The sequence below is a fragment of the Grammomys surdaster genome, unplaced genomic scaffold, assembly GCF_004785775.1.
Source record: "Grammomys surdaster isolate TR1022 unplaced genomic scaffold, NIH_TR_1.0 213, whole genome shotgun sequence".
Classification (NCBI taxonomy): Eukaryota; Metazoa; Chordata; class Mammalia; order Rodentia; family Muridae; genus Grammomys; species Grammomys surdaster.
This window is the reverse complement of record NW_021604658.1, coordinates 6,837,252-6,856,417: the sequence shown is the minus strand read 5'-3', so window position 1 is coordinate 6,856,417 and position 19,166 is coordinate 6,837,252. Positions and strand designations below refer to the sequence as shown.

The 19,166-nt window shown below is 42.7% G+C and overlaps 1 protein-coding gene across 2 annotated transcripts in view; it reads right to left on the bottom strand.

Moving 5' to 3' along the window:
* Positions 1–4,356: 4,356 nt before the first annotated feature.
* Mmd (monocyte to macrophage differentiation associated) overlaps positions 4,357–19,166 on the bottom strand; it is a 28,236-nt gene continuing 13,426 nt past the window's right edge. Inside the window, exons 4-7 of one of the 2 annotated variants that reach the window (XM_028772351.1) lie at positions 17,863–17,937; positions 16,262–16,363; positions 15,410–15,479; positions 4,357–6,270 (exon numbers count right to left, since the gene is read on the bottom strand). In XM_028772351.1, coding sequence (XP_028628184.1) covers positions 6,070–6,270; positions 15,410–15,479; positions 16,262–16,363; positions 17,863–17,937 — 448 coding nt within the window. In that variant the 3' untranslated portion in view covers positions 4,357–6,069. Of the gene's footprint in view, positions 6,271–13,774; positions 14,518–15,409; positions 15,480–16,261; positions 16,364–17,862; positions 17,938–19,166 lie in introns of those variants that run through there. The other variant, XM_028772352.1, reaches the window with a different exon arrangement.

The following is a 19,166-nucleotide window of genomic DNA, read 5'->3' as shown; positions in this document are numbered from 1 at the left end:
TTCAACTAAAAACACTGCCCAGTTGCTCACGGGGAACTTCAGTTTGCTTCATCAGGAGGGGAAGTCGCTTTTGGGGGCTCAGAGTCATTGCCTAGCCAACTCCCTATCTAATCCGGTATACGATATGACAAGGGCTGTGACCCAAACACACACACACACACACACACACACACACACACACAATGGGGAGATAGAGAACAAACCATAGCCATGCCTCTAAAATATCTTCCTGTTGACAAGCCCATCGGTGAAATGTTGACCTAGAGGTTAAACTGATTCTAGGCTTCCTGGCTCCCGGGCATCACCACTTACTCTGGGCAAAAGACTTACGCTCTGTGTTTACTTCCTCCTGTGTAAAATGGGGAGAAGATAAACTATCTAATCATTTTTTAATTGACTGAATGGGATAAATAAGGTAAACCGGAGCAGTGCTTGACATATAATAAACACTGAGAAGCTGGAGAGATTGGTTCAGTGATAAGATCACTGGCCACTCTTTCAAAGGACTGAGGTTCTATTCCTGGCACAACTGTTCATAGTGGCCCACTGTCCAAAGTTCTGCTCATGGAGAATCTCAGACTCTTCTGGCCTCTCTCAGCACCATACAAATGTGGTACACAGATGTACATGCCCACTACACACTCATGCACATAAAATAAACATAGTTGCTTACTGCCTTTAAACCCAAATCATAAATATAAGCAGAGCTTTAGGTTTCTTGCATCACTATTTATAATAATAAAATATTGAAAAAGAAACCTAAAAATTCTAAAACTAGCAAATGTTTTACTTCTGGAAAAATGATAGAGCCACTGAAAATTCTGGCTCTGTTGCTCAGCATGCCTGAGATCTCTGCTTACAATCAATCCTAGCATGGTACCAGAAAGAGAAGATTATTTTGCCTTCTAAAATGATGTTAGGCGTCTAGTGTGTGTGTTTGTGTGTGTGTGTGTGTGTGTGTGTGTGTTGAACATATGCTACAACACACACATGGAGGTCAGAGGAGAATTTTGGGAAGCTGGGTTACTACTTGCATTATATAGGTCTTAGCAATGGAACTCAGGTGGCAGCAAATGCTGAGCTATCTTACAAGCTGAGAGCTATAGAATATTTTTAAACCCTGTATGGCAAGGAAGTGTGGAACATGCAGTACCATATAAACATTTTTAAAGGATTTGTTCTTATTACTATGTTTAATTCTATGTATATGTATCTATGTCTGTGGCCCATGAATAAAGGTGCCTGCAGAGGCCGAAGGCATTGAGTTCCCCTGGAGCTGGAGTTACAGGGCTCTGCAAAAGCCATATGTGCTCTTAAACACTGAGCCATCTCTCCAGCCCCTACAACTCTGATGTATGTGGTAGGCAGCTGCATAAAACAAAAGCCAAGTCCTATAAATATGGGGAAAGAAGACCGACTGGAAGTCTATCAAGGTGTATTCAAATGAGTAAACTCTGGGATTTCATTTTTTTTCTATCTTTATTTTTTTTCAAGAATTGTATACTTGCATGATGTAGGGATAAGAATATATAATATCAATAAGTATTTTAGAGTTACTGCTTTTTAGAATAATCTGCATTAAGGCTCCAGGGATGCAGAACCAAGCGCTGATTCTGTTCATTTTATTATTAAGTCAGAAAAGAAGGAAGGACCACAGGGAAATAAGGAAGGCAAGAATCATTTCCCAAGCTCGTAAACTGTTTATGAAGGCATCGATAAACAAGTGTTGCCTTTCTCTATTTAGGATAGTGTCTAACGTTTACACTCCAGTTCCCCAATTTCCTTGTGGCTTATACGAGCTTTCTGGAACTCAAAGTCAGGTTCCAACCAGTCCAGAGAAGCCTACCTCTCAGATCTAAATAATACCTTCCTCATCTCCTGGGAACTCTCTTTCACCCAACAAACTCTCACCTTGAGTTCAGCCCGATACAAGAAGCTGAGAACAGAGGTAGTTGAGACTAACTTCTCTTTGACAGACTTCTTTCTCAGGGAGAGAGACCGGGAGACAGAAAACATCATCCATATGTGACAGGCTATGGAGGGATGTCAAAGCTGGTGTGTTAAACAGGAAGATTTCTAACCATGCCAGGCACATGTGTCCATGGTGAAACGTGAGACACCTTTGTCCTTAGGCAGGTGGGAATGAGCCTGCTGCTGGGTAAGCAGAGTTTCAATAAACACAACTCACACTTAGCTGCAGCAGACACAAAAGCAGCAAGTGGGCACAGGCATTGGGTTGTGATGTCAAAGTCACCAGTAGCAGCAAGGTTGTCATGGCTTCGTTAAGAAAGGTAAGATCATACAGTGCCTTTGTGAGAAGAGTTCAGGCAGAGGCACTGAGTAGGAATCTACTGGCCTAGCAATGGAAATTCTGAAGCACAGTAGTCATGCGCAGGTCTTATTTTAGGAAAAGGATGTTGGAGGCAGGGTGGAGGCTGAGTTTGTTCAAAGAAGCTTCAGCATGGGCAGAGATGAGGATGAGAGAGAGGGTGGCTACAATGCTCTGAGGGTTTGCTAGAGCCTTGCAGGAAAGGGTGGCAAGAGAAACCAATGGTGGGTGGACTGGTGGTTGTTCATTTGAGAGACCCAGTCTTTAAAGACAGTGTTAATGGGGGACATTAAGGGGGGTATCACCAGGTGGGCAGGTACTCTAGAAATACGTGATAGACCCCTGGAGACACAGGACAGAATTCCTGGAAATAAGACTGCAAAGTTCCATGGAAGGGTTGTTTGGTCTGCTGAGGCTTTTTGCCATATTAAAATTGTTTTCTTTGCTCTGTCCATGCTTGGTGAATGTCCAGTTTAAGTTCTTTGATTCTGCTGGCTCAGGTCTAACGCAGTGTGGTTCATGGCAAAAGCAAGGCTGTGGAGGTGGGCAGACCTAGGTCCCTTCCTCAATTCAGAATGAAGCAGTCATCTCTCTTACTGTCCCAAAGACAGAGAGGGCTCAAAGGGAGTAGCTCAGGGGTGAAACACTTGTCCAGCATGTAGGTATGAAGTTCCATCCCCAGCATCAGAGAAAAGTGAAGAATGAGCTATATCTAACACTGAAGTTGTGGCTAGGGTTATAGTGTTAAGTATGCTTAGTCATTGGGCATACAGAAGCTTTTAATCTGAATCCCACAATGGATTACATAAGAGAAGCAAAAGTTCCCCTAGGTAAAGACATATCTCTATATCTATCTATCTATCTATCTATCTATCTATCTATCTATCTATCTATCTATCTACCTATCTATCTATCATTCAGGCCTTGAGAGGAAGAACATGGCACTGAAGATGTTATAATATACTGAAGAAGGCTGGGTAGTGGTGATGCATATCTTTAATTCCAGCACTCGGGAGGCAGAGGCAAGTGGATCTCGGTGAATGTGAAAAAAAAATATATATGTAAATATATGGATACATATGTACACACACACCCTGAAGAGTGAACAGTTTCAGGGGGTCTTAAAGGAAAGAGGCAGCTTCCTTATAAACCTGGAGAGGAGCTTCATTTACGACTGAAAATGAGGAGAGATCTAGAGAGTCAGAGAGAGGGACCGCTCAGGAGTGTACTGCCACAAAAGGGCTGATGGGAGACAAGCAGAAGAGCCTCTTCAGAGAGTAATCTTCAGAGCACCTCCTTCAACAAATCCCCAGTGAAGTCTCTAGACCAATCTTCGAACAAAGGAAAAGTGGACTTTCTGTAACCTTTAAGGGGAAGTTTTACATCAAGTGGCTTAGTTCAATAGCATACGTGACAAAGAGCTTGGAGGAGCCAGGTGCTGGCTGGGACCATAAATCGGGGGCTACACTTAGACCACAGCACAGAGAGTTGCTTCTTTATCCGAGAGAGCTGCAGGGAGGTATGAAGTGATGATCTCTTCAAACTGTGGGGCTTGGCCTTTTAAAAGTGACTACTGTCATTTGGTTACACACACACAGAGGCATGCACACACACACTATTAGATTCTATCTATCTATCTATCTATCTATCTATCTATCTATCTATCTATCTATCTGATAGAATCTCTCCCTAGTTAACTGGGCCTGGCCTCAAACTTACTGTGTAGCCCATGCTAGCCTCAAACTCACTGAAATCCTCCTGACTCAGTTTCCTATCTGAGCTGAGATTACATGTCACAACAATACTCCCTGCAACCAGAAAACTGGTAAGGTGTGGAATGAAGCCTGAGTTAGCTCTGGCAAGTCAGTATTTACAAGGCAGATTCGAAGGTTAAAAATGAAAGGACCAGTTTGTTTCCCTCTGCATTCTGATTTTTGGAAGACTACTACACAAATTACAAAAGTGTGATTCGCTCAAGCTCTCAAATACCCAGCATCACTCTCAGCCATATGCTCCAGACAATGGAGTCAACCCAAGTAACAACTTTATTCTAATCTACAGCACAAGTTCTTACATACATTTTAGTGGTTTTGACAGTGTTGCATATGAGCAGACTTTAAATGAATCCACAAAAAGTTAATATATTTAAAGTAAAATATATACAGTAAAATAACAGGCACCTAAATGTTCAGAATCATGCATACAGAGCAGCCTGGCTGGTGTTATCCTTGGGTACCCTTGACTACTGAAGAAATCCCCAGCAATCAGTTCTTCAGTTGTTCCTTTACAATTTATCAAAATCAGAGCCCAAACATACATATAGAATAAACTTCCTTTCAAACTTACAGCTGTACAGAATTTCAATTAATAAAGCATATCTTTAATCTGACAGTTCCATTGAGCAAGCCTATTTCTAGACAAACAGGTTATATTAACATCTGTTCTAAAGGCAAGGTGACTTCATTTCTCTTAAACACCAAGATAGATTAACCAATAAAGCAACTAATACATCAATCTTAATATAAGACATCGAGAGGAAACTAGAAATAATATATAAATATCACTCCACTGAGTCAGCATAAAACCCATAGACTACTGACATGAGCTTCTACCTGTCAATCAATGTTTTATTTATGGTGTGAAAAAAAAACATAGGATATTGAGAAATGCAGAGGAAAAGGCAGAAATGTGAGTTTGTGTGTCTAGTCCCACAAATAAAATCAATATCAAACTGATACAGTAAAATTAAGTGGCTCAACCACAAAGACTTGAACCCTTGGGCACCAGAGTGGCAATACAGTTCACCATAATTCAGAAAGCTCATGAGAAGTGTCTGGCAGATGGGCAACCCAACAATACTGTCATAATCCGGACAGGATCCTCCTCCACTGTGGAGAGAGACCCCAGAGAAAATGTGGCAAAGGCATACAGCAGAGTTATGTCTTCTGAAAAAGTTGATGGTGTCAAAACACTGTCTTACCCCTGGTGGCCCATACTAGGACAAGGACATCAGTCCAAAGCAGCACTGAATTCAGGGTCAGAGATTGGCAGAAAAGTTTGGAAAAAACTGCAGTTTTTCTAAAAAATTGGCAAGTTCTCCACACTTAATAAAACTGTCAGAAGAGGTATAATGTTTGTCTGTGGAATGTTGACCGCTTGCTGCAAAACTTCTCATGAATGAGGACCCACAGGGGTGCGCATCAATGGAATAGTTTCTTTTAAAAATTTACAAAAGAACTGAAGCCTCCTTTTAAAAAATAACCATGTTATGTCAAGATGAAACATGGTAAAAAAGTAGTGTTAAGTTTCCATGATTCTTTTACACAGTGAACGGGAAACGTGTGATAGAAACAACTTTTGTTTTTCTTAAAAAGGAAGTTGTATTATTGCACTGACTTTGACAACCTGACCTACTAATTTAGAAAAAATCATCGTAGTTAAAACCTGTAAAACAAAAATACAAAATTCTGGTTTGTAAACATCAGTTGGCCATGTCTCTCCCGAGTCCTTCATGATAGTGGAATGGAATGAAGAATTGATTCACTACCTTATCTGTTGCCTGTGGAGAGGAAAACTCCAAGGCACAGCTTTTACACTTTCACAGTAATTATATTAAAAAAAAAATTAAAAGAAGTCAGTGCAAGTTGCTCATTCTTCTTCTGTGTGCAACATTCAGCTCTTACCCCCACTCAAGTGCCTCACTTGTGATAATACTGATTTGAAAACCTAGCAGAGACTGGTCATAAATGCCGAATGAAGTCCGTGGGACTTCGGTACAGGTACTTCCAAATGGCGTAGTAGTGTACGGCAGCCGCTGTGGCCACAAACAGGTGCCAGATGGCATGGGCAAATGGAATGATGCCATCGCTCTTGAAGAACACAACTCCCAAGCAGTAAATCAAGCCCCCACAGGCAAGCTCTTGAAGTCCGTCAGTGTTATTCTGTCAACAGAGGCGGGGTGGGGTATGAAAAGGTTTGATGTTACTCTGATGTGACAAGGTAAGAGTTATTGTCCTTGCCCCCAAAGCTCCTGGTTTTCTGCACAGTTAAAAGCACGGTGTGAACAACACCCTTATCTGTAAACATAAAGCAATTGTAAAATGCCTCACCCACTTGACCTGGAATACCCTCTGGATCTGCAGGCATGGATCTGACCATTGGACACATTATAGGCTCCACGAGACAAAGTGGTAACTCTGATCATTTAACTGTGTGCCTAAGCAGATTGCAATCACGGTTAGCCGTGACGTGCCTTCGAAGGCTGCGTGACCCTCATTTCCCAGATTACCCTTTGGAAGCTTCCTTCCACATGTGGCAGGCCTAATATACTGATTTATATCTTGTATCTCAGCCAGGCTTGTCACATGCCTTTGACCTCTCTCCCACCATCTGTACTGATTGGTTGCCCCTCTCGGGGTGCACCCCCCCCCCCAATCTTTGCAGCATATATGAATTTAGGGCATCTTTACTGCTGACAAGGGACACATCACAGCCTTAGGGATTCCCTAATTTGGTCCGTACATCCTGGTGTTAAAACTAAGTCCTATATATTTTAAGTGAAAAACAAGACTTTTTAAAGGCTGTCTTGAGAGATTCAAAGACACAGACCCATCTATAAGAGTAAACTATAAAGAGACTTGAATGCATGAGATCAGGGAAGGAGGTGCCTGTAGGAGAAGCAGAAGCCAAGCCAGAGGGAGGCCAGCCCTTAGAAGGGAACAAGAATGCAGACAGCTGGGTGTTAATGCCAGCAGCCTTGGAGCAAGTCCATGTAGCCTGATGGTCCCAGTGGCCAAGTCAGGCAAAAGCAAGAGGAAATTCCAGCTCAGCCACCTGCTAGGAAGGAGCCCAGAGGCCTAGCCAAAAGCACTAAGAAGAGGGTGCTGAAGGCCGGTGGGAGGACACAGGGCCCGGTGTGATGATCAACCCTATTTCCAACATTCCTATGAACTTCAGGGTTTTGCAGGATTAAAAGTTTAGGAAGGAGGCAACTCGAAATGACCCATACCAGATTTTCTTTTCTTGGTAAGAAGAGACAGGTTCAGCTAGACATTAATTAAAATGTTAAAAAAAATCTAAAACCAAAAGCCTCAAGCCAATTCATCATACACTTGTATTGCTTCATACAGGTTACAGGGCTACCAACACCATTCATGCAACATTCTTGTATGTGCATTAGGAATACTGTTCCAGACGGACAAAGGTTGCCATAGATTCCTAGGGGGAGCAGGAGCTCCAAGTGGAAGTGTCACTCATGAAATAGCACCTCCTTATTTGGAGGGCAGAAAGCTAAGAGAGGTAGCTTGACAGAGTTATGTGGCTGGCCACTGCCTCACTGTCCTCAGAGTGATCTGGTTTCTGGCTTGGTTTTGATGGACTCCAATACTCTTTGTCCAAACAAGCTAGAGACCAAAACAAGTACACCAATCAGTTTTTAAACACAATCTATAAAGAGACAGTTCCTTAAAACACTTCTACCTCTTCAGACTTTCAGAGACAGGGACAGACTTAACTTTAAAGCAAGCCAAGTGTTTTCTTGTTACTCATGATGTTGCAGGTACCACCTGATAGACACCGTGAAGCATTCCTGTGTATTCACCCATGTTAATCTTCATGACCCTAACTTGGGTACCATTCATTATCAACAGAATTGACTAACAAGAAACGGAGAGGTTAGGTACTTTTCTCCAGGCCAGGGAGTTTCCTAGTATGAGAACTGGGACCTGAACTAGAGTGGTCTGATGCCTGAACTTTCATTTGGCACTGGGGAAATGGGCATTTTCAAAATGGGGTTGTGTGATGAATTTTGTGAGGTATACAGATGAGAATGAAAGGTGGGACAGAATGAGCTTGATTACATTGGTTACATCTGTTGTTTTATAAAAAAGAAAGGGAAGCCAGAGATATGTCTGGTAGAAGCACGATATGGTGCGGGGAAGGGGGTGCCTCTGTGGACCCATGCTGAAGCATCTCTTCCCTCTGAGGTACCAGCCACACAATGGGTATAGTATAGAACAGACTTTAGGGCATGGGGAGGGGAGTTGAAGGGTAAAGACAGAGAAAGGCAGAGAGAGGGGTAGGAAGAGAAGGAAGAGGAGAAAAAAGAGGGAAAGAAGGAAGAAGAGAAGGAGGACGAGGAGGAGGGGAGGAGGAGGGGTTGTGGAAGAAGAAGAAGAGGAGGAGGAAGAGGAGGAGGAGGAGGAGGAGGAGGAGGAAGAGGAGGAAGAGGAGGAAGAGGAGGAAGAGGAGGAAGAAGAGAACATCCATGCAAATGCTTCTGTAAAGTTCTTTGGCATCCCAGTCCCAATCTATCCTGGACCCCTCCAGCAGCCAAGACAAGCACTGTTCTCAACACTACCACCACATCCGGGACCACTGGCTCTAGAACTTCAGACAAGAGGAATTATACTGCTTATTTTCTGAGAGTCACATAAATCCAAGTACATATTTTCAATTCTCTTTTCCTCTTGTTTGTTTGCTTGTTTTTGGTTTGTTGTTTTGCTTGGTAGTTCCTTCATTTAACATAGTTTATTAATTCTTGCTATTCTGGAAACTGCAATGAATGAGCCTGTTTTTTAACTTCATGAATCTTTTTTTTTTGCAATATATGTTTCCATTTCTTAAAGTAAACTACCAAGTTCCAGAATAAATGCACGCTTCATTTTATTAGAAACTACAAATTTAAGAGCTAAACTTTTGGAGGCAGGCCGTATCACTTTACACATTACAAGCCCTGCTGGGACTCATCCTACTGCAGGCCTCTAATCCTAACTGTTCTTTCGGGTATGTCTCAGCAGCTCGCTGGGGTTTTCATTTCCATTTTCTTGACCACTAATTATATCCATATGTTTTCAAAGGGTTATGGGTTTTCTTTTTCTTTGCAAGTTTTTGTCAAAACTTTGTACCCATCTTTACAGGGCTTTAGGATTGATTTGGAGGACCATGGATTGAGCATCTATTTAACAGATGGGTACTTTCAGGATACATGTCCTTTATCACAGACATAGCAAGTATTTCCTACAGGACTGTGACTGCCCGTCCATTTTCTTCACAGAAGCAAAAGCTTTAATTTTGAAACTTTCCTCCATTTACTTTTTCTTCTCTTATGGTCTTTGTTTCTGTGGCTCCAAAAACCTTTGCCTATCCAAAAAAATTGCGACAAGATGTTCCAGGTTTCCTGACGTTTGTGTTTCCAAGAAATCTTAAGCTTCTTGCTTCATTGCTAAGCCTATACTTCAAATGGAATTTCTGCATGACGTGAAATTGACATTCAAATGTTCTAAACCCTTTTCTTAAAAAACATTTCCCCTCTTCCATTGAGTTGTGTTTATATATAAATGCCACTGCTTCCTAAATAAACTATTTATTAGCATAAAATGTCTATAGACTCATTTCTTCCTGGACACATCCATTGACCAGTCCCAACAGAGACAGCACAGCCCTCTGTGAGCTCAAATCTTCTTCAGTCATCCTAGGTCCTCACAGAATTAGTGATCTGGACCATGGGTCAAAATCTGTATTCGTCATCCTTCTCCCAGTTGAAGAATCTGTCTGGGATGTTATACTGGTTTGGATTCTGGATAATGGTGTCTGTCACATGTTCCACCCCATCCTCCCTGAGTTCTCCGGTCCTCTTGGTGCCTGCTTTATTTAGCACTACACAAACACATCTCCCCACACCCTTAAATGCATTGATGGCTATTTTTTTGCATCCCACTGATGTTAGCATTGAGTACTCACAGTGTGCCTTAAGTTCTTAGGGATCTCTAGAGACAGGCCAGTGGTAAAAACAGGTATGATGTCACTATTTCTTTTAACATTGTAGCCAATTGTGCTGCTAAACTCATTCTTAATGTCTAGAACTTTTCTACAGATCCTGGCTTCTATCCAGTGATGAAACTGGTCTATAGATAAAAAGTCCGTTTCCTGTCCTTTTCCACTGACTTGCTTCAGTTTCTCTGATCTCTTACCGAATCCCTAGCACATCAGTTACATGTTGACTAGTAGTGAGGGCATGCATTATTGCTTTGTGATCAGTCTTTCACCAAAAAATACGGCATTTGCTGGTGGCATTTCCTTAATTGTCTTCTATCAGATCTGTGAAGTTTCTAAGCTTGTTGAGACTTTTAAAATGATGGTTGAATACTGAACCTTGTCAAAAGCTTTTCCTTCATCAGTTGAGAGATCCACTCTTTCTCTTTGATTCTCACAATGTGGCAAATTTCAATGACTGATTTCTAAATGATGGACCAATGGCTCCAGGAAAACCTAACCTGATTATGATTTTTTTTGAATCCTCATGAAATTCGATTTGCTGATACTCGTTGGAGTCTTTTCTGTTTCAAGAGTACTGGTTTGTAGTGTTCCTGCAACATGCATTTGATTCTCAGGGCAATCTTGGCTTTATAAAACAACCTAGGAGGTGTTTTTTTTTTCAAATCCAGTTTTGTTTGTTTGATTGACTGATTAATTTATTGCTCTCAGGTACCCCTGGCTGGTCTTGAACTCTTGATCTTCCTTCCTCTACCTCTGAGGCACTGGAAATTCAAACACAGCCCACCTCACCAAGTTCCTCCACTCTACTTGTGAAAGTCTATATAGAAGTATTATTATTATGATCCTAGGTATAAAATTTGCTATAATGTATGATTGGAATCTTTTCATAGAAACAGCTTTTGGTTTCATGGATTTTTCTCTAGTTGTTGAGTTTGTGTCTCCCCGCCCCTCTGTGTGTGTGTGTGTGTGTGTGTGTGTGTGTGTGTGTCTGTCTGTCTGTCTGTCTATTTAGCCTCCTACATGTCCAGTAAAGTCTCCATCACTAAGCCACACCCACAGCCCTCTAACTATGTCTATACTGTTAGTTATTGCAGGCTTTACTTACTCTTTCCATCTGAAGATAGATGCTTACATCATCATTTTAAAAACTTTCTTCTTTTTAATAATGTTACTCAGAGTTCTTAAAAAGAAATAGAAACATGGGAAGCCTGGAGTGGATGTGTATAACCACAGGCACAGGCATGTAGAGGATGCCAGTGCCGCAGACTCAAGAGATGGCAAAGCATTCCTCTGGTCCAAAAAGCAGTGTTTACCAACACCTGACCTACAGGAGTGTGCAAAAGCTAGCATCTGCAGCATCTTCTTTACCGATGACTGTACTCTGAGACTGTTCCCCTAGGAGACCTGATAGGGCTAGCTAACGCCTCCTTCTCATCATGCTTGTACAAGATAAACACCCTCAGGTTTTAGGTTGCATCATTGGTGTCCCTCTGTCAGAATAAACACACCTTATCTGATCCCAGATACGCTGTTCATGTGTTGTTCTTTCTTCATTCTCTTATCACCCTAGTCAGGGTTCCAGACTACCCTGTGCAAGACTAGGGACAGAGTCAGTAAGGTGGATGTGCCTGCAGCACAGGTGTGTGTGTGTGTGTGTGTGTGTGTGTGTGTGTGTGTAACTGACTTGTGTAATTACAGAGCAGCAAGCCTGAATCCTGCTGGAGGCTGTCAGACAGTGGTCCAGGTAACTTTCCTACTGCAGCTGGCACCAAAGGCAGGGGAGGATTCTTGCTAGGAAGGCCTCAGACCTTCGGGTCCTCAGGTGACTGGCTGAGGCCCACTCACACTACAGGGAATACACTCTGTGTCTACTGAGTTGAATGCTAATGTTACTGACGAAGCACCTTCTCAACCGTCAGGTTGTTCATGGACAGACATCTAGGTACCTCGGCCTAGTTAGGATGATTCATCAAAGCAACCTGCACACTCACAGAGGCATCTAAAGCACCGCACCTCTTTCCCAACACCGCTTGGGCTGAAGCCCATGAATTGTCCGGTTGCATATTCATTACCAATCAATTCAAAGACGCAAGAGTTTATAGAGATGTGTGATGTTTAATCTTTAAACACCTGGGATGTAGCTATCTTTTATTGTGGCACAGTTCTAATTCTTTAGTACCAAAGATTGCTTTACAGTTTAGTTATATTGTCTATTCTAATCGGAAGATTTTATATACTGACCTATTTCAAGGTGAGGCCTTACAGGAGGAAGCAGATTGGTGGGGGCACGCCTCTCAAGGGCCTAGCTTGTCCCTGGCTCCTTCTTACACATCTGTCTGTCTGCTATGAGGTACCCCACCCTGCTTCATGTGCTCCCTCCACAGTGTGCCTCCCCCATGCAAGAGCCCACAACCAATAGTCAAGTAACTACAGGCTAAAGCCTCCAACACTATAAGCCAGAATAAATCCTTCCACCCTTCCTTTTTTATGTTTTGTTGTTTGTTTTGTTTTGTTTGCTTTGTGAGCTTTTTTGTCACAGTGATTAAAAGCAACTAAGACACAGAGGCAGAGGAACTCTGTCCCTACAGTGACCCCTGGTCACACCTGAAGGCCAGAGACATTTGATGTCCGAGGTGGTTTTACCACTTGGGATAGTGGGAACTCCACTATTCCCCCGAATCCACTGAAGTCACTGTTTAGCTCCTCACCTTCAAATAGTTATTCTCAGGGAGGGCTTCCAGAATTCTGCCTTGCACAAATCCAGCTTGATGCTTGGCCAAGCATATTCCTTTGTAGATTCCTGGAGGTCTGCCTTAGTAGCTCTGTCCTCCCTAGGTCCCTGCCCCATCAACTGTCCCACGTCTGATTTCTAGGAAGACAGCTGCTCTCTGAGCTCTCTTTTAATTGCTATTTGGAAAGTCTACAGGAAAACAATGGGGGAGGCAGTAGAACCCAAAGCTCAGCTTTTGGTTTCTCTTCCTTCAAGCATCAGGACTAGGTACAGAGTCAGTAAGATGGATGTACATGTCTGCCTGCAGCACAGGTGTGTGTGTGTGTGTGTGTGTGTGTGTGTGTGTGTGTGTGTAACTGACTTGTATAATTACAGAGCAGCAAACCTGAATCCTGCAGGAGTCTGTCAGACAGTGGTCCAGGTAACTTTCCTACTGCAGCTGGCACCAAAGGCAGGGGAGGATCCTTGCTAGGAAGGCCTCAGTCCTGTCCTGCACTATCTGTGCTCGATGCTGCAAAAGCCAGCGACTTTAATTCATAATCGCGTTCTATAGCTCTTTGTGGCAGAAGGGTGAAGTCTGAGACCCACGACTCAGCTCCAGAGCTCAGCGTTCACGCTTACATAACCCCTTTGATCTGGACTCTGTCTAGATCCCCAGATTATTATCTGCTCTCCAAAGACGATGGTGCCCTCCCCAGGCATGCTGTATTCTCTGTTGGTAACACCTGCCTCACTCTGATAGCTTCCTGATTTCTACTTATCTTTCTGAATCAGTGTGCCTATCAACTTATTTTAGTACTTCAACCTCATGTTCCCATAGCAACCTGAGTTGTTTATCCCCCTCCCCCCACCCCCCAGCCCCTGCCATCAGGGACATTATAAAACTGTATTACAGTCTCCAATTGAACAGAAACGGTGTCTGCCTGTTGGACCTCAAGTTCTGTGGCAGCAATGTGTGAATTACCCGGCTTCATTTTCATAAACATTAGTCACTGGCTATTGTAGCACCTAGGAAAAGGCCGATTACAAATTCAGGCTAGTAAAATACTGGATAAACCTGCTTTTATGACAGCCAGAGGGAATTGACTTGAAACTCTGCTCTAATAATTAGTAACCAATCCACATAGACTTGGCTATTAAGGCTCTGGCTGTCCTGAACTGCCCTCTAAGGATGCAATAGCCGTGGCCCACTTTTCTCACTTCAGTCACACGTCTGCCTCTCTCTTCTCATTCTTCTTTGCTGCCAAGTGAAACATATACATCTATGTATATGCATACATAGACATTGACATATGTATTTATCTGTGCAGTGGTGCTAGGTAATTATTAAAACCACCATCAAACTCATATCTCAAGGGAATCTCATTTTTGACATTTTCACAAGCAATGTTTCCTGAAAACTCAGAACCAACTTTTAGCTCCAAGGGGCACTCTTCTGAGGAGGGCAGGACCTGGGGAGAGGGAGGGGAGGTGAACCCTGGGGAGTTGGACACTGGGTGTGGGAGGCAGGCACTGGGGAGTGTTAGGTGGGCCCTGGAAAGTGGGACGGGAGGCAGGCACTGGGAAGAGGGAGGCGGGCCCCAGAGAGTTGGAGGCAGGCCCTAGGGAGTGGAATTACATTCTCACACTGTATGCAGAAATTCAGTAATGAAATCTCAGGTACACTCTTGACCCTGGACAACTGAGAATAAAGAAATGAGTTAAACTACACAAGCTGCAGTTCTCTAATTAGTACAGTGGCTAATGGCCAGTGCTGAACACAAGACACTGGAGAAATAAGCCAGGGGCCAGCAGAGCTGGACGGGACTGTAATGTATAGTTGTGACTCAACGTGACAAGTGTACACGGACTTCTACATGATAATTTCACTGGAAAGGGAACTTAAAACATACTGTATATAAGAGTCCACTAAAGATAATGTAATTTTTTTTTTTTTACCGAAGTTCCCAAGTTATTCTCAAGCAAAGTTAAAAGTAAAATAACAGATTTTTTTTAAAGCCACTTTCTTTTCTTAGAAGGAGACTACTTCAAAGCAAATGAAAAAAAATATGAAGGAAAAGAAATTGAAAAATACGGAGCAGGAAGCTGGCGCAAGTGCTGGGCTTTTCCTTCTGACCTCAGACTTACAGCTTTCCTTCCCCAGCTGGGTAGGGACCATATGGTGGTCCCACCACAGCCTTCAATGCTCCCTCTAACTCTTAAGATTTTATGTCAGTAATTCATGTTCTTTTCGCCATAACAGACCTCCAAATAGTCTCTTCCAGAGATTGAGGCTTAAGCAGCCTCATTAATTACCCTGAAACAGCCACTTCTAGTCTTTTAGATGAGTCTCTGAAAGACGAGAGATGAGGTAGGGGTGGGGGGAAGACTAGACCCATCATCCAAAACAGTACAGAACAAACCCGATGGATACACAGCTTTGCCAAGCCTTGAGGGTAGCTAGAGTGACAGGCTGTATTATCTATGTATGTTTCTCTCCCAAGTCTATAGTTAATGGACATATCATAGCTCCAAAAGGGAACATTGGGCATCTATTATGACGTCAGAGTATTAATTCTAAAGCCACATCTCACCATTGATGTCACCACCAAGGCTGGAGAAAATCCCATCGTGAGATAGAAGAAAAGTTCAACCACTTTATATCTGCAGGGACACAAATGGTTAGACACACACCTGGGGACCGCTTAGACCATGCACATGCTAGCTTCCTTTTTATTTTGAAAGAGAAATATGAGCTTTTAAACTACTCGAAGGAGATGCATTCCCAGTAGACCACTGAGCCTCTCCCTAACATACTAAACTGAATAACAATGACGTGAAGTTTCTACTAGGATGAAAAGGGCAGAAATTGACCCAAGCTGCCTAGAACAGGTCTGCAGTCAAAGCTAGTTGTAATCTAGCCCAGTACACTATTTTTCCCTTGCCCACCTTCTCTGGTTGGCCCATCACCAGTTCCATCCAGAGTTAAAAGGACCTTGAAAGGTATTGAGTAAGGGGAAAAGCTGTATCCAGCGCTACCTTCTTTCCTCAAACACTCTCCAGATTTCTATCTAGGTGAGTACTGTGCTGTTACACTTAACATCGGTTACCCCCCCCCATCTCCATGGAAACTGAAAGAGAGCTAGTTTCCACTTAAGATGTCTGTGAAACAAACAGGGCTAGCTTGCCTCTGGAAAAAAAAAAAGGTTCCTACGGCTCTAAAATGTCCCCAACTTCATCAGGACACATTTATGCCTTCCCACCCCAGCATGTCCAGCAACAGTGAATTTCAAATGGCATTAAAGATTTACTAAAAAGCGATACATTTTCTTTTTATGTATTTCTACTATTGTGAAGCAGCAGCACAAAGGAACCTGCACTGTACCACAGGGATAATTTACGTGGTTAATTGTTAAACTATCGAACGGAAGTGATCTTTATCTTACTTTTCATGGTAGAGAAATACATAAATGGTTCCTCCAGCTGCCATGAGCCAGATAAACCAACGCATATGAGATGCCAGGGGTCCAAGTTCACGGAGATTTAACCTATAAATGCAAATGACAATAAAAGGTGTAAATGACAGGAATCTGGAACCCATGCTCGCCTAGTAACAGCAAACAGTAAGGTGACAGAAAGACATGGCCTTCAACATAGCAAGGAGGCTTTTGGAAGTCTGGGTGAAACTAATCATGCAAGGAAAAGACTATTGGTCGAATTTTAGTATTCAGAATTCCATATGATTTAAAAATAGCACCAGCTAAAAACAGACATGTCAGTATGCCTGTCAAGCCCGACTTTCCCTAACAGGGTCACACTGAAATAAAGGCTACTGGCAGTTTTATTTCTGACTACACATTTGGGATGCTGACAAAGCTTATTGAGAACCCAGAATAAAATCCTGAACCAGGATCACATACCAACAGCGGACACCTAATATACATATCTCCTTTAGCAACCTCTCTGCCAAGACAGAACATGAGAACTCCTTCAGCAAGTGCTATGGGATGTGTTTGTCACAGTTCAACATACCACAACGTCATGTGCCCTGGTATATTAAAAACAAATATGAAAAAGAAATGTTCAGTTTGGCTATAACTATAAAACTAATATTCTCAAAAGGAAAATTTATAACTATAGACATATCTAAACCTCCATAGGAACAGACTGCCTACTCTGTGTGTGATTCTTGAGTTCATACTTAATAGCTTTTCTTTTTTTTTTACATATTTACCCACTTTAAATTGCTTCACAAAAGCTTTTAAGCATGCTTGCTCGTATCTGAATCAGACCTATAATTTAGTGAGAGGTACTAGAGAGGCCTTGGACATTTTTTATTCAAACAGATAATTACATTTCTTCTGAGTGACTGAGCCTGCGTGAGCCAGATTCTAGAGGCCTGCTGTTTCTATCGAATACAGCATGGATGGCCCAATGGAAAGTTCTGAGTATTTAAAACGGGGCCAGGTCTAGAGGAAAAACTATAGTTTCTCTAATGTTGGCTTTTAAAGTAATGAGAGGCTGTATGTGATCTATGTCAGGAGGGCAGTAAAATGAAGGAAACTGCACAGGAGATTAAATATTTTAAGTGGTTGACTAGTTGGGCTAGTTAGCAGAAGGAATGAGAATGTGTGGACAGACAGTAGCTACTGGGCTACTATTGAGCAGTCAGAAACAAACAGTAGACATTTCTAAAGGGCGCCTGCTTGTCTTCCTATGTGTTTCCAGTTATTTCCATTCACCAAATTCAATCTTCATGGAGTCCGAAAAGCAGCAGAGGTATATGGGAAGAAGATGAGGGGGAAAGGGAGCCTGCTAGCTACACCCAAGTCCACAGCACCTCCTCTGAAATCATTGCATGCCAGACAGTCCTTCCAAGTAGTGAGTAATGTAACCAGGTAAATCAAACTGGTGGGCAGGTATGCACTGTGGGAGGGGCAGAGTGCATGCAGGGATGACTGTGGGGAGGGGTGGAGAGGAAGGGAGGAAAGGAGTGAGGACCTCTATCGTAAAGATGCTTTTCTAGGGTACCAGGATGCTATCTTACCATGGGGCGTAGGAAGCAGCAATGAAGAAGTAGATGACCATCCGATCACACATGTGGAAACAATGCTCCACTGTTCTGTTGGGGGGAAGTGAAGAGGGCAAGGGTTAAACGTTCAGACAGGAAGTATGGGCTACCTACAAGGCTACAATGCCTGCTTTATTTACCCAGGTCACTCACAGCTCGCCCTTCAAAGCTGCAGCTCTTTTTAATGACAGGAAGCCAAAGGAAAAGCTTTGTATTTTTAGGTCATATACATAACTGGACATCAGATGAGGGAGCCCCACAACAATCAGGTGATATGAGTCCTTTCTGATGTTCTCTTTTTCTTTTGGAAGATGCAATTCTCTGAGGGCAGACCACTGCCTGGTTCCTATCACAGTACATGGCTCAGTCCTGGTCCTGAGCTACCACGTCCTGAAAAATCTTTTCCTTGCTTTAAACTCATTTTTTTCACCATTTTATATTCATACATAACACATTTTGTCATAGTCACCCATCTGCAATCTCTTACCGGCCCCTACTTTCCCCCCAACCTGGCACTACAGTGGTGCTCAACCTTCCTAATACTAAGATCCTTTAATACAGTTGTTCTTCATATTGTGGTGACCCCCCCAACCACAAAATTATTTTCTGCTACTGGTATGAATCATAATGTAAATATCTGATATGCAACCCATGTAAGAGGATTGTGCAAACCCCTAAGGGGTTGCAACCCAGAGGTTGAGGACTACTGTTCTACCAGGGCTCCATCCCATTTTGAAGACTTTTGTTTGCTGAGTTCACATTCTTGTTTGTTTTTTTCCCCCACATCTTTATGCAAGCTTTCGCTTAAAACACGCCAGGGTAGACAGTAAGTGGTAATAAGGAGAAATCAGTAGTTCAGGGCCAGCAATAGCGTTCATAAATATGGCTTATTTGCTATGAAAGGGCAAAATCCAACCTGCTGAGTTTGACTTACAACATGCATGCTAAAGAGCCTGTGTTTTTACTGAGGTCATTTAAAATTATAAATGCAGGCGGCTGGAGAGATGGGTCAGTAGTTAAAGCGTGCTTAGTGCTCTTCCAAGGACCTGTATTTGCTTCCCAGCACCCATGTCAGGCAGCTTGCACCCATGGGTAACACCCATGAAGCTTCAGAGAATCTGATGCCCTCTTCTGGTCTACACATACACACACACACACACACACACACACACACACACACAGAGAGAGAGAGAGAGAGAGAGAGAGAGAGAGAGAGAGAGAGAGAGAGAGAGAGAGAGAGAGAGAGGTGTACATTCACACAGATGCACATACACACATAT